Genomic DNA, 15774 nt, shown 5'->3' with positions numbered 1-15774 from the left:
TGTCAGTCTATTTCTGAGTAACAACATCTGATAACAGCTGATATATAGTATATTCACCCTCTTAAATCTCCTTTTCAATATTTTCTTGGTTTATCCTTCTAGATTAACTTGAGAATCATCCTGAATCACTTACATATTTATTTATTTATTTTATAAAATATATTTTATTGATTTTTTACAGAGAGGAAGTGAGAGGGATAGAGAGAAACATCAATGAGAAACATCGATCAGCTGCCTCCTGCACACCCCCTTCTGGGGATGTGCCTGCAACCAAGGTACATGCCCTTGACCGGAATCGAACCTGGGACCTTTCAGTCCGCAGGCCAACACTCTATCCACTGAGCCAAACTGGTTAGGGCTATTATTTTTAAAAAAATAAGGATTTTGCATGTTAGAAAGCACCAGTTCTTTGGTCCTCAGGAAGGGGTCCCTGCTTTTGATGAGAAATGCTTAGAGCTAGACAGGGGTGAGGTGAAAACTCATCGTGAGCCAGTGAAGAGAGTTGTTTGATGGGGCAGCTGGGGCTGAAAGAAGGAAAATTTTTTCTTTAAACTGATCACTATCCTACCTCCGAGCTATACCACTGAGGTTTTTATATGAAGAAAAGGTTTCTTTGGTGCTGGTGCCATTTCACTAGAATTTTCCCATCTATATTTCATCATATTACCTGTGATTGGTATTTGGGAGTCAGCTAAAAAGATTTCAAACTAAAGACAATGTAAGAAAACCCACCCCCAGATCCTTAAGATCAGAGAGGCTTTTCCTAAATCTATCCTGCTAAGTGATCATTAAAATCCAACATAGGGGACAGTGCCCAAAAGCCTTGAATACCATAAAACAACCCGCATGCCTATATATTCTTGATGAAGTTGGCCCCAAACCAGGTCGCCTGCAGAAATCCTCTATGATAATTTAAGGCCTTTTAGCACCAGGAAATATAAAGACATTAACCTAGAGAGGAAACATCTATGTAAACTGTGTGCATGACGGCCTCAAGGCCAAAGGCGAAAGCAACGTTAGGGGCAGGGAGATGGAACCCACTGTGGATGGGCTGACGCACAGAACATCTGTGATTCTTTGGCCGAGTAGAATCCTGGTGCCGAAGAGACAGCCCACAGGGTGGGAGATGCTCAGTCCTTGGTAACGGACATCCTTTCCATCCTTTAGGCACTACCAGCTGACAGGGGGTGTGAGTGCTCACCGGGAGCAACTCCCCAGGTGAACAAAAGCCCCAAGAAACCCACAAGGGATACCAGCGGACTCAAGAGGACCCCAGCCTGGGCAAGCCTTTCCCTCCCCGCCCGCTCCAAGGGTGCCAAGTGGGGTGAGAACCACTGCTGTGCGGTGTGCCGGTCCTTCTGTCCCAGAGGTCAGCAATGTACCAGACAGAACCGATGAGGAGGGACCCTCGGGGGTTCCGAGTTTTAAGAATATGTTACAAACACAATATGGTGCTCTACAGCTTAAGAGAAATCCTCCTCTTTCTTGCCGTCTTGAAAAAATTATTTCATTAAGGTAGTTTTAGTTAACAAAATTGCAAGCTAGTCACTTCAATGCAATGCAATCTGCACCAAATAGTATAAGGAATAACTAATGTGAAGGAACAGTGCCTGGCCAAGACTAAACAAATACTTAATCTTTGCTTTTTAAGAGAAAACTAGAGACCTGGTGCACGAATTCGGGGCTAGATTTGGCATGAACTGAAAATTATCTTGACAAGAGTAGTTGATGGAGCCAGGAATAAAGCAGGAGCTTTGTGTTGGTAATTAAATAAATAAATGAGGGAAAGAAGTTGCAAATTGAAGTTCTCTTCCAACACAAGGAAGGGTAGCTGTGCAGGTGGGGAGAGGTGTCAGCAGGGAACTTTAAAAAACTTGGTTAAAGTCAGAAAAAATTCAATAGGTTTTTCAAAGAACATAATACTCTTATTTACAGACGATTTACTTTAGACTTAAAGTAATCGAGAATTCTCATCAGTGGGGGACAGGGTAGAGTAGAGACTAAGTTAAGCCGACAAAGAAAGTCTTCAGTAAGAAAACTAAAAAACTTTCAAGGAGAATCTGACTACAACAAAATATGAATGGAGCTGAGAAGAATAAAAACTTAACTCTCAGCGTTTGGGTTGAGTGGGTCTACATGGTGCCTACTGGATTATAAAATGAGACGTAGTACGTCAGTCCTCCAGAGGCATGAATAGAGCAAAGTGAAAACTGCTTACACGTCTTAATTACACGTACTATGGATTTGGAATTATCATCTCTCTAACCAAGTCTAATTAGAATGTCATGTAGCACATGAAACCCCATGATGGTTAAGGCGACTCGTATGGCTATCCTTTGAGTATCCGAAGAAAGCAATGAAAAAAAAAAAAAAAGAAAGCAATGACAGTACAGGCAGTCCTCAGGTTACGTCAGACTCGATGTATGTCGTTTCGTGGTTACATCGCCATCTCCCATTTATTTATATTAAAAAAAAAGTTCCGTCATTTCGACATATGTACATATGTGCTTTATGCTTATTATTATTTATTTACCACAAGGTCAGGTATTGTTACCTTTCTTTTAATTTTTTTTTTTTACTGTTTCACTTCATTACTGCCGAAACCGGTTTGGCTCAGTGGATAGAGCGTCAGCCTGCGGACTCAAGGGTCCCAGGTTCGATTCCGGTCAAGGGCATGTACCTTGGTTGCGGGCACATCCCCAGTAGGGGGTGTGCAGGAGGCAGCTGATCAATGTTTCTCTCTCAACGATGTTTCTAACTCTATCTCTCTCCCTTCCTCTCTGTAAAAAATCAATAAGATATATATTTAAAAAATAAATAAAATAAAAATCATTACTGCTGTGTATGTGCTCCGTGTGAGTAACGTAGGTGCTTATGTAGGTGGGTTCTGACTTACAGCGATAATCACGTTATGTCGCGCTGTAGGAACGGATCTCCAACATAACCCGAGGACCTAATGTAATTATACAACTGGAAACCCACCAGCATGGCTTATCCTTAACATCCTATATAATAAAAGGGTAATAAGCAAATGACCCGAAGGGTGGAACAACCTGGAATGACTGGTCGCTATGACGCGCACTGACCACCAGGACGCAGACGCTCAATGCAGGAGCTGCCCCTGGTGGTCAGTGCACTTGCACAGGGGGAGCGCCACTCAGCCACAAGCCGGGCTAACGGCTGCGAGCGCAGTGGGGTGGTGGGAGCCTCTCCTGCCTCCTCGGCAGCACTAAGGATGTCTGACCGCTGCTTAGGCCTGCATCCTCCGAGGGCTCCCAGGCTGCCAGAGGGATGATTGACTGCCAGCTTAGGCCCCATCCCCTAGGATGGACATCCCCCTGAGGGGTCCCGGACTACGAGAGGGTGCAGGCCGGGCTGAGGGACCCCCCTGAGTGCACGAATTTTCATGCACCGGGCCTCTAGCCTAGATACGAAAACCCAATTCCCCCTTCAAAAGACAAATATCCACAGGAATCTCTTTTTAGATTTGTTTCCAAGGTATATTTCCCCCTCTCTCCAATTAACGTGTTCTGTTTTAAAATTAAATTCAACTTTGGTTTTCAGAATTTGCTTTTTGGTGAATTTCACTGAAATAACATGAGTGTGGGCTCTTCCAAAATCTAGGAATCAAAGGAAGCTTTTCTTCACATTCCATGGAATGAGACCATTCTTCCCATTTTAAACATAAAAACAAAGTTAAGAAGCTGACTTTTCATGTCAAATATAAAATTAAGACAACAGAAGCCAGTATTCCCAATTACCAAAATACAAGAGATGACTAGGTCAGCACTCTTACAGAATGTCCTCACTAGAGTTTTGGTAACTTTCATAACTCAAGATTATTTTAATAGCAAAGTAAATTAACATATTAAATTTAATTCTTCCCTCTTAAGTGTCCTTTAAGCTGGGTCACACACAGGAAATAACTCAACTCTGGCTGCTCAGAAATGAAGCTAACAGGAATCAAAGATCTTGTTCTTTTGTGTTATTGATCATTTAATTCCTTCCTGGGATGAGGGCACAGAGTGAACTTCCAGAAGAAAAATGCTGTTTTGGTCTTTTATGTTAGGGCAAGCAAAGTGGCAAACACCGGGGATGCTGGGTGCAGGCTACTGTGCTTGGAGGAGACGCCCTTCTCCTGGTGGCTGATTCCTGGTACTCACAGTGACCTCCTGACATGATCAAATATTTACTGACGGCTCACAGGGGGCACTGAACTCCTAAGATCTCAAACCACGGATGTTCTTGTACAGCTTCCTTTCTCCATTCCTCACAGCTGTGTCACCACTTAGCCCTAGAATGCAGGTGAGTAGAGGACAGGAGCGTGGGGGCCCTGGAACTACAAGAGCCGCCCCCGACCTGCTGAGTGACACCAGGGAGAGGAAATAAGGGCATTTCTGTATCCAAGTATTAGACACATGGTGAGAGACCAGGCCCCTGCGCAGAAATCCAAGACCAGGTTGACTTCATAAAAAAAGCAAAGGTTTCTCACGTTTATGTTAAAGGGGCTGCTGGGTCAGCATCTGCCTACAAATTATCCCTACAAATGGCGCTGGTTTAATTCACACTAATTTCCAAGAATTGGTAAGACAGCCCCGGTTAGTGTGGCTGGGTGGTTAGAGCGTTGCCTCGTGCACCAAAGAGTCTCTGGTTCAATTCCCAGTCAAGGGCACGTTCCTGGGTTGCAGGTTCAACCCAACCCAGGGCAGGGTGCGTGCAGGAGGCAACTAATCGATGTATCCCTCTCACATTGATGTTTCTCCTTCCCCCCTTCCACTTTCTCTAAAAATCAATGGAAAAAATATCCTTGGGTGAGGATTAACAAAAAACCAAAAAAACTGGTAAGACAGACAGAAAAAATACATAATATATAAATACATATATACATGTATTTATATATTATGTATTACATACTAATGTATGCTTTATATAGTAAATATTTATATATTATGTTTGGTACCTGGGGAAATTTAAAAAATAAAGGAAGATAAAACTAAAACTCTAAATGTCCCATCATGGAAAAAATTTCCCTGGGAGAAATTATTCTCAAGTAAACATCCTCCAAAGCAATCTTAGTAGTTTACACTGGCTCCTTAAACTTCCTCATCCACCCAGCGTGTACCTTGCCCTTGTACACTTTAGCAGGAGACATGCTAAGGACGCTCCTAGCCCCCTGCTCTGCAGACAAAGGCTCTCGTCCAGACCGGAACACTGTAAACTTGAGACAGGCCAACAGCCACAAGCACTAGCGAGCACCTCGGGGCTTTTGCCCTGGTCTGGGTATTTGTTTCCTGGGAAGAGAAGTGATAAGAGGGTCGGCGTGGGTAAGGAATCCAAGATGAAGCGGAGTACAAGGAATGGCACTCGGAGAGCATGGGAAACATGAGGTAATCAGAGTCTAAACTTCCTAACCCCATCTCCACTGTCCCACTTAACTTGGCATTTCCCCAATCTCTTGCCCAAAACGGTCGCTGGTTAAAGACTACGTGGACCCTCCATGTTGGCAAACATTTCATTTCCTTGGGATGAGACCTTTCCACCTCGGCGATGGGAATGCTTTCTTAGGACGTGCTGGACCCGTGGCAGGCCACCAACTGAGAAGTGCCGAACGCATGGAACTGACAAACGCAGGCTGGGGAGCGGCGATACCGCTACTCCCTCAGCAGGAGAATGGACCAGCACCCCCACAACGGGACGCCCCTCAGCACAAAGGAATGAATAGAGGCTAACACTAGCAACTATCTGGATGAATCTCAAAGTCATTCTTCTGATTGAAAGAAGTCAGGCTCCCTTCCCCCCAAAAAAGTATACACTCCACGATTCCATTCACATAAAGTTCTAAAAACGCAAATTAACCTACAGTGACAGAAAGCAGATTGATGTTACCAGGGGCCAGAAGCAGGGAGAGATTCCTGACGGGCATGAGGAAACTTTGGGGATGATGATCATCATTACCTTTTTTTTTTTTTTTTAATCCACACCCGAGGATATTTTTTCCATTGATTTATAGAGAGAGTGAAAGGGAGGGAGGAGAGGGAGAGAGAAACATCAAGGTGAAAGAGACACATCGACTAGTTGCCTCCTGAATGTGCCCCTACGGGGGGCTGGGGAACCTGCAACCCAGGTACGTGACCTTGACTGGGAATAGAATCCGCTACCCTTTGGGCTGTAGGTCGACGCTCTAACCACTGAACGGAACTGGCCAGGGCATGATCATTATCTTGATTGTGTGGATGGTTTCTGGGTATTCATGTGTCAAAACTTACCAAATTGCACACTTCAAATATGTAGTTTAGTGCACCCTCCTCAATGAAGTTGTTAGAAAGAAAGGAAATAAGGAAACAAAGAAAAGTTTTAATTCTGTGTCATAAGCACCAGACAATTTCTAGGTGCTGGGATTTCCCTCCAGACCTCTTCTCAGCCTTTGAAGAATTTCATCACATCTGTTGTTTCCTAAATAGCTGGTATTCTTTTTTTTTTTTTTTAAATATATTTTTATTTTAGAGAGGGAGGGAGAGGGGGAGAGAGACATCAATGATGAGAGAGATTGGCTGCCTCCTGCATGCCCCACACTGGGGATCGAGCCGGCAACCTGGGCATGTACCCTGACCAGGAATCGAATCATGGCCTCCTGGTTCATAGGTTGACGCTCAACCACTGAGCCATGCCAACTGGGCAGCATTCTTTTTTGTTGTTGTTCATCTCACAGATTTCCTTCTGTCTGGTCTCCTGTATCAAAACCCACTGCTTTGGGATCTCCCCTTTCTGGGACACATTCACTGAAACAACAAAACCAGCCCCCTTCTTTCTAAGCGTCTTCCTTGCTTGCCTGAAGCTGAGTAACAGAGATGTCTACTGCCTGCCCTTCCAGAAAAGTGACTGAGCCAGACTGTACTCAGCTGCGGTGCCCAGTGTGATAGTCCCAACCACAAGTGGCTATTTACACTTATATTAAAGTGAAATAAAAATTCGCTTCCTCTGTTACATGAGCCACATTTGAGTGTCAATGGCTCTGTATGGCCATGGGCTACGAAACTGGACAACACAAAACTGGACATTTCTATCATCACAGGAAGTTGTGTTGGACAGATGGTTGCTTCACACTCAAACAGCAGAGAGTCCTTGACCTTCAGGAACTAAACCGACAGCCGAGTGCAGTGTGCACAGAGGTAAGGGAAAGCTGCTTCCCCCTCATGGGCACACACAGATGACTAGCATCTCTTTGAGGGGGTGTGATCATGGAGAAGAGAACCAGAAGGGCACTGCCCTCTTGGTGAAGCAGGAAGCAGGTGTGGGGACGCTGGGGTGCGAGGCACAATGCGGGGCCTGCTCCCCGGGTTGGGGCAGGCCCCGCACTGTGAAGGTCTGAAGTGGGCCAACTGGAGTGATGGGGACCATTCACTCTCAACATGCACTTAAGTCATTTAAGCAGCCAACATCAGAATGTGCTCCATGCAGTCTCTGTGCCAGATGTGCACAGGGACCAGCCGCCAGAGGGTTCCCGCCATGGCAGGAAGGGGCCCAGCGGCAGGGCTGCAGGCCAGAGGCCTCCATACCAAACGCAGGCACCCTCCCCACATGTTCATCCTGGCTGGAAAGCGCCTCTCTTTGCTCTCATATGCCTATTCCCCCCGGCCCTCCATTTTGGGGGGGAGGTTTTCATATACTCCTGGTGACTCTGGTACATCTACAATGGGCCAACATTTGGAGGCAATGAGGAAAGGCAGCTCGGGCCACCATAACTTAATGGTTTCATCTAAAATACACCGTTTTTTAAACCTTGCTCTTCATATTACAACATGGCAGAAGAAGAACTCACATACCTTGTCCAAGCAGTGGTGAATTCACTATTTGTAATGTTAGAAACAAGCAGAAAAACTCCTGATTCAATGTATTAATTCACTCATGAAAAAAGGCAAAATGATCATTTCTATAGAGTAGTATTTCTATAGAGCTCCCCCTGCCCCCTCCAGCGCAATCCTATCCACACGCTCTTGTATGAAATGGATTGCTATATATAACCAGGAATCAGTTCTGGGTCAAACCTTCCTCCGGGTGGATGCTTCTTATACCACACCAAATGCCGCAGTATCCGCACCAACATCCACTGGGGTTGCTTGTGATGAGTTGGGGGTGTTTCTGGTAGTTTCTTCAGGGCAAAGAAGATTTTAAGGCAAATGACGGCTACTAAACTCACACCTGTCTCTTAAACATTATTTTTTCCTCCCCTAAGCTAAGTGCTTGATCATTGCAAAAAAGAAACAAACAAAAAAAAAAAAGAAAGGGCTCTTTGCTGCCGGGGGACACAGAGCACATGGAGCCCTCTGCTGACTCCCGCCTCATGTTACTACCGAGGGGCATCTATTCATTCTCAGCTGCCCCTGTCAACTGCCCATTTCCAGCCTTTTCTAAACAATCTGGTGCATTTTTTAAACTTTCGGCATTTTTTTAGGCCTCTGTAGAAATTGCAGACGCCAGCAATAAGTCCAATTAGCTCTGTAAGCTCGAGTGGGATTCCCTGGTGTCAATGACAAGGGCAAAACCTACACAAGGAGAGACTAAGATGTCCAGTGCTTACCAACCAAAGCTGCCCTGCCAGTCCATCAAGGTGCTCCTCCCGGGCTCTGCTGCATCTGCCTCACAGCAGATCCCAGAAAAACAAGAGCCAGTGATGGGACTTGGCACTTGAGATGAAAGTGACTTTCACCTGGCAACCTACTCACTTCCCAGAGGCAGTCACTGCGGCCAGAGAGGGGAAGACTGGTCACCGGGCCTGCGGCTCCCAAGGGCAGGGCTGGCGCTCAAGCCAGCGTCTGTGGACTCCAAGGCTCAGGCTCTCTCCCTGAACCCCACTATCTCTCACTACCATCATCACTCCCATCGAATGAGCCGTCTCGGGACCAAGGAGCCACCCTAGAATCAGAACATACTTGCAATCTCTCGCTGTGGTTATTATGGGCAAGAATTAGAGGATTAGAGGACAGGGTTATTTGCTCTGCTCCAGCCACTAAAAAAAAAAAAAAAAAAAAAAATCGGAAGATTCTGTCTACTCGGAAGGCTGCAGGCAGCTCAGGTTACCCAGCTCTGACTAAGCCTTCTTGAGCAGAGTGGTCGGGATGCAGGAGCTCTGAGACACGAACACGTCTGTAGCCTGTGATGTGCCCGCTCTTGAGTTATCAGACACACATCTGTGATCTCAGTTCCTGCCGAGAAAGAGAGCCCAATCCACAACGCACCGTGGTTCTTCCCACAATACTAAAAACATGCCCGCTGGGTTTCATAAATGAGCGAGAATGCTAAAATGGTTACAGGATGTAGCCCTTTTATTTAGTAACTTTACTTGCGGTCTTTCCAAGGGTGGACATCTGATCACAGCCTCCATGCTGGCTAGCCAAGCATTTGCTTCATGGCTCTCTGCTCAGGAAGCTCTGGGCAGCTTCTCCTAATAGCTGGGGGCAACGGTGGGTCTGGGCTTCAAAGGCATTCTCCTCCAAACCACATGCCCACCGCCCCGCAGCTCCTCGTCCAAGGGAGTGGAGTTGGGGGGCCAGAAACATACTCACTTGAACTGCACAGAGCAACTTCATCCACGCAGAACTAATGCTTAAGCTGAAAGGAAATGATTCTTAGCCTTATCGTTGTCTAACTTGGTTTTCTCCTTTTAGCTCCTTCTCAGCCACTATGGTGACCACATAGGTACTGAAGCAAGAAAACAAACTTACTTGAAACCTCAGGCATCAAATGGCTGCCAAGAGTGGTCAGAGAAGTGGAGGGCACTGCCCAGCACCAGAGAGGCAGCCATAGCCCTATGGGTGGGCAAAGGGAGCCCCAGGGCTCCAGTTTTCAGGGGTGCAGCTCTCTAACCTCTCATAGCAGCATGACAAGAAAGGAAGAGCCCAAGCCAGGAGTCAGGAGACTGGGTCCTTGGTCTGGCTCTCCCAGGGCCCAGTCCCCAACTCCACAGAGCCAGTTCCTTCCCCCGTAAAAGCCTAGGGCCACTCCCAACTCTAAAATCTTATAAGCTCTTGCATCCCCTAGAGAGTTTTAAATCAATCCTGGTGGAGCTTGGCACCCCAATCAATAGACAACAGTTTCTTGACAGACGCATAAAACCAAAGCAAAATAAATCACTCTAAATAGGAATAATACAAGGCATTGTTACTTTTTATAAACACGCTTTAAACCAAACTAAGGCATAAATCACTATGGTCCAACAAAAAGACAAAATACTGAAACAATACTCTATTTCAATACTAAAGTCAACAATGCGTTCGGCTAAATCAACTGAAACGGAGTTTAACTCATTTAATAAGAAGTTTCCTATTCCTGAATCAAAGAGCATCACCTAATGCCTAGAATAACAGAATGTCAGGTCTCAGAGATCATCTAGGGCAACTGACTCATTTGACTGATGGAAAATCAAAATGCAGACCAGGCAGGCAATGTGGACAAGGAAGGTCACAACGGCAAAACAGGGATGGGAACCCACAGCCCACAGCTGCTTGGGTCTGCCACACAGTCAGTGCTAAGTATTCCATGGTGAATGAGGGTAAGCGGTGTTCCCTACCATGCACAGTTCTTCTATCTGGTTCACAAACAACTGATTTCCAGGTTATGGAGATGTCCTAGAACACAAGCATTTCAAAATTCTACTTTTAGCTCCTTAGAAGCCAGACTGGAATTTCTCAGCCTTTTCCATCTAAGCTAACAATCTTCCCAACTGAGGAAATCACAGGGCAAAGAAACCACCGCTGGAAACCTGGAGTCTTTCTCACCTGGTACCAGAGAAGCAGCCCAACTGCAGCTTTCGTTATGTGTTTACATCAACTTTCAAACTGACCCAGGTCACGGACCTTCAAAACATTGGATTAGGGACAAGGAAGAGGTTTGCTGACAACAGACTTCTTCGGCTACAAAATCATAAACATCTCAGAAATCCCTTTTCTGGGAGGGTTTAGAATTGCAGCAATAAGAGGTAGCAATATGGGTCTAGGAAACCGGTTTGCTAAATACACAAAAGCAAAAAGAATTGGGAGTCTGTAACGAGTGGGGGATGCGGAGGAGAGACCGAGGCTCGGCCCGAGGCTGGGGGCTGTTTAGGCTGCAAGCTCCCCCTGTGACGCCAGGTGGCTCAGGGCTCCGGGAGGGAGCAGCAGGCGAGGAGGAAGGGGAAGCCAAGGCTAGGGGCCCCAGGACTTTGGGGGCCGCGCTGGGAGGGGCGGGCGGAGCAGGGTACCGGGGCCGGGCGGTGTCCCGGGCGGGGCCGAGGGCGGGGCGGGGCGGGGCGGGGAGGACGCGGTCCGCGCGGGTCCCGCGCGGGCGGCCCACGCACCTCCTCGGCCTGCTTGCGCAGCGCCTTCTCGCGCTCGTACTGGGTGAGCAGCTGCTCGTTGTCCTCGCGCAGCAGCTCCAGTTCCACCTCGTGCTCCTGGTTCTCGCTGAGCACCGAGTCCAGGTTCTCCAACACGTTGACCACAAGCGGCATGAGCTCCTTGACAACCTCCTCGTCGTAGCAGTGGATGAGGCGCTCGAACTCGCGGTAGATGGAGCCCGCCAGGCCCGACACCCGCTCCGACATCACGGAGCCGGAGCAGTAGTCGTCCTGGTACACCACTACGCCGCCCTCGTCCATCTGGATCTCCATCATTGCGGCCACCGCCGCCGCCAGCGCGGCCCGCTGTCCGCCGGCGCGCCTGCCCTCCAGCCCTGGCTGCCCGTAGTCCGGAGACCGCGGCCCGTCGCCTCCGTCGCAGCCCCTAAAGATGTGGCCTCAGGGCTCGGCCGCCACCGCCGCTGCTGGTGCTGATGCTGCGTCCGTCACTCAGGGGCCGGAAGTCCTGCCGCCCGGAAGTCCCGCCCGCGGGGCAGAAGGGGAGGTGCCCGCCGGTCCCACCGCGCCGCCACGCCGCTAGGGGTCGCAGGGGCCGCCCGTCACGTAGGAGGAAGCTGGTCTCTGGGCCTGAAGCTCAGCGGAGCCGGGCAAGGAGCGTTCAAGTCAGGCTTGTCGCCTCGCTCCCCGCCCGCGCCTGTCACACTTACCGTGTTCCCGTCAGCTCTCAGAGTCCGGCTCGGACATTTAAGTGACTTAGTTTATGTCCCAAGAGCATAGATAGACGATGGTGTACAGTTTGGAGACTTAAAGGAGCATCCGCACGCCCACCCTCCCCTTCAGAGGTGACCACGGTGCTGACCTGGTGCCCTCGCATTTGCCCCCATAGCTTCACTACGCTTAGTGCACACTCCTTCCTACACAGTAGGCATTCAGGGCTTCTCCTGAATAGTGCCTGGCATCCACTGTCCCTTCTGGAATTCCAGTTCAGTGCAAGTTGCCCATCTCATCCCCAAATCCCGTTAGTAAGCTCTTTCATTTAGTCTACTTCGATGTCCTGCATTTTGTGTAACTTCAGATTTCCCAGTTTCACGTCAGCTACGTGTAATCTATGTAACCCATCCACTGAGTTTTAAATTTCTATTTATCCTATGCGATTTTCTTGTATTCTACCAATTTGGATAGGCTCTTATTTCATCCACTTTTAGCTACTTATTTTAAATCTCTTAAATCTCATAATTACAATCTGCAGCCTTTGCAGGTCTGATTCTTCGGTCTGTTGTTTTGGTTGAGTCTTGCTCAGGCTCTCCTCCCTTCCCTTGAGCTAGTTAGTATTCTTTGGAACTGCATCTGTGGAAATACTTTTAGGCCCCGATTTAAAATGAGTTGCTCCAGAGGATTTATTTTCTTTCACAGGCATGAGGACACCACGAACCCAAGACTTACACTTTCAGCTTCGGGACCACACAGGTAGTGTGAACTCTACTGAAGTCAAACCAAAATCATTGATGACAGTTTAACCCTGACAGAAATGCTCTCACCCCTACTCCATGAAATGGATTTAGCACCATCTCTAACAAATAGTAAGAATACAATAAATGTTATGTAGAATTGTTAGGTGTTGGTTTGTTTTTTAAATATATTTTTATTGATTTCAGAGAGGAAGGGAGAGGAAGAGATAGAAACATCAATGATGAGAGGGAATCATTGATCGGCTGCCTTCTTCACGCCCCCCACTGGGGACTGAGCCCGCAACTCGGGCATATGCCCTTGGTAGGAATCGAACCCAGGACCCTTGAGTCCACAGGCTGACGCTCTATACACGGAGCCAAGAGTAGGGCGGTTCTTTTTTTATTTTTTATTTTTTTACAGAGAGGAATGGAGAGGGATAAAGAGCTAGAAATATTGATGAGAGAGAAACATCCATCAGCTGCCTCTTGCACACCTCCTACTGGGGATGTGCCCGCAACCAAGGTACAGGCCCTGGACCGGAATCGAACCCGGGACCCCTCAGTCCACAGGCCAATGCTCTATCCACTGAGCCAAACGAGTTAGGGCAGTTTTTGTGTGTGTGTTTTTATAGAGAGTGGGAAGGGGAGAGACACAGAGAGAGAAACATTGATGTGAGAGAGACTTGTGGATTGGTTGCCTCCCACACGCACTTCAACTGCACTGGGCCTGACCAGATCAGATCCTGCAACCGAGGTACCTGCCCTTGATCAGAATCAAACCCAGAACCCTCAGTCTGCGGGCCGACTGACACTCTTAACTACAGAGCCAAACCGACTATGGCTAGTTTTTTTTTATATATATATATTTTATTGATTTTTTTACAGAGAGGAAGAGAGAGAGACAGAGAGCTAGAAACATCGATGAGAGAGAAACATCAATCCGCTGCCTCCTGCACACCCCCTACTGGGGATGTGCCCGCAACCAAGGCACATGCCCTTGACCGGAATCGAACCCGGGACCCTGGAGTCCGCAGGCCGACGCTCCATCCACTGAGCCAAACCGGTTTCGGCTAGTTTTATATTGTCAAAATAAGTCAGGACAAAGAGATGAAAGGTGTTTTTTTGTTTGTTTGTTTTCTTGGTGAGCAAGTTACAGAGAAAGCTTGTGAGTGGTTTGGGGAATGTTTAGGACTTCTGTCTTAGGCCTTTTCCAGAAATTTGACCCTGTTGACTTCCTGAAGTAGTAAATACAGTAGGACAGCCCCTACTACCAAGAGAGGTCAACTGACTTGGCCATCAACTTTATTAGTTTCTATTACTAATACTAGAGGCCTGGTGCACGGATTCGTGCACCAGTGGGGTCCCTCGGCCTGGCCTGTGGGGATCAGCCAAAACCAGCTCTCCAACATCCCCTGAGGGGGTCCCAGATTGTGAGAGGGTGGTTCTCAGGTGATGCACCCCAGAATCAGGCTCCCTCCTCTCTGGTTCCGGGTGTGTCACCTGAGAACCACAGCTACCAAGTCACTGCAGCTTGGCAGCTCCTGCATTGAGCATCTGCCCCCTGGTGGTCAGTGCACATCATAGCTACCAGTCAGACAGTGGGATGGTCGCTTAGGCTTTTATATATATATATAGATGATTAGACAGATTTGTTACTTGAAATTGGTTAAAACAAAATTAAGTTTTAACATGATATAGCTTTTAAAATATATATATATATATATTTTTTATTTCAGAGAGGAAGAGGGAGAGATAAAAACATCAATGATGAGAGAGAACCATTGATTGGCTGCCTCCTGCACACCCCACACCGGGGATCGAGCCTGCAACCTGGGCATGTGCCTTGACCGGGAATCGAATCATGACCTTATGGTTCATAGGTCGAAACTCAACCACTGAGCCACACAGGCTGGGCTCCAGTTGCATTCTTCAGTAAGCATCAAGAGTTATCATATCAGCCCTGGCCGGTTTGGCTTGGTGGATAGAGCGTCGGCCTGTGGACTGAAGGGTCCCAGGTTCGATTCTGGTCAAGGGCATGTACCTTGGTTGCGGGCACATCCCCAGTAGGGGCTGTGCGGGAGGCAGCTGATCGATGTTTCTCTCTCATCCATGTTTCTAACTATCTTTCTCCCTTCCTCTCTGTAAAAATTCAATAAAAACAAACAAAAAAAGAGTTATCATATCAGCCCGGCCAGTGTGCTCAGAGGTTGAGCATCAGTCTATGAACCAGGAGGTCACGGTTCAATTCCCAGTCAGGGCACATGCCCAGGTTGCGGGTTTGATCCCCATTGGGGAGTGTGCAGGAGGCAACCAATCTATGGTTCTCTCTCATCCTTTATGTTTTCATCTTTCTTCCTCTCCCTTCCTCTCTGAAATCAATAAAAAAAAATTAAGAACAATCTACTTTAGAAAAAAAACAAATGCAACTGGAACACTCTTGAGAGACAACCTAACTGAATAGAACTTTTTAAAAAATATATTTTTATTTCAGAGAGGGAGAGGAAGAGAGCAATAGAAACATCAATGATGAGAAAGAATCATCAATCGGCTGCCCCCTGCACGCCCCCTACTGGGGAGCCCATAACCTGGGAATGTGCTGACTGAGAATTGAACCATGATCTCTGGTTCATAGGTTGATGCTCAACCACCGAGCAACACCGGCTGGGCCAGCAACTTATTTTTTAAAATCCTCACCCAAGGATATGTTTTTATTGATTTTTAGAGACAGGAATGGAGAGATAGAAACATCGATTGCTTGCCTCCCATACCCCAACCAGGGATAGAACCCTCAACCTTCTGATATATGGGAAGATGCTCCAACTGAGCCACCTGACCAGGGCTAGAACTTACTTTTTTTTTGGTGAATCGTCACCTGAGGATATTTTTTTCCCCATTGATTTTTAGAGAGTGGACGGAACAGAGGGAGGGGGAGAGAAACATCGATGTGAGAGACATGTTGATTTGTTGCCTCCCACACACACCTGGCTGAGGATC

The 15774-nt window shown here is 47.4% G+C and overlaps 1 protein-coding gene across 1 annotated transcript in view; it reads right to left on the bottom strand.

Annotated features, from left to right (window-relative positions):
* MAPK8IP3 (mitogen-activated protein kinase 8 interacting protein 3) overlaps positions 1–11813 on the bottom strand; it is a 51458-nt gene extending 39645 nt beyond the window's left edge. Inside the window, exon 1 of the mRNA XM_028152916.2 lies at positions 11333–11813. Coding sequence (XP_028008717.2) covers positions 11333–11647 — 315 coding nt within the window. The 5' untranslated portion in view covers positions 11648–11813. The remainder of the gene's footprint in view (positions 1–11332) is intronic.
* Between the last annotated feature and the right edge of the window lie 3961 nt (positions 11814–15774).

Source organism: Eptesicus fuscus, chromosome 4 (genome assembly GCF_027574615.1).
Source record: "Eptesicus fuscus isolate TK198812 chromosome 4, DD_ASM_mEF_20220401, whole genome shotgun sequence".
In the NCBI taxonomy this organism is placed as follows: domain Eukaryota; kingdom Metazoa; phylum Chordata; class Mammalia; order Chiroptera; family Vespertilionidae; genus Eptesicus; species Eptesicus fuscus.
Note: the sequence above shows the minus strand (reverse complement) of the source record. Positions and strands in the feature narration are given on the sequence as shown.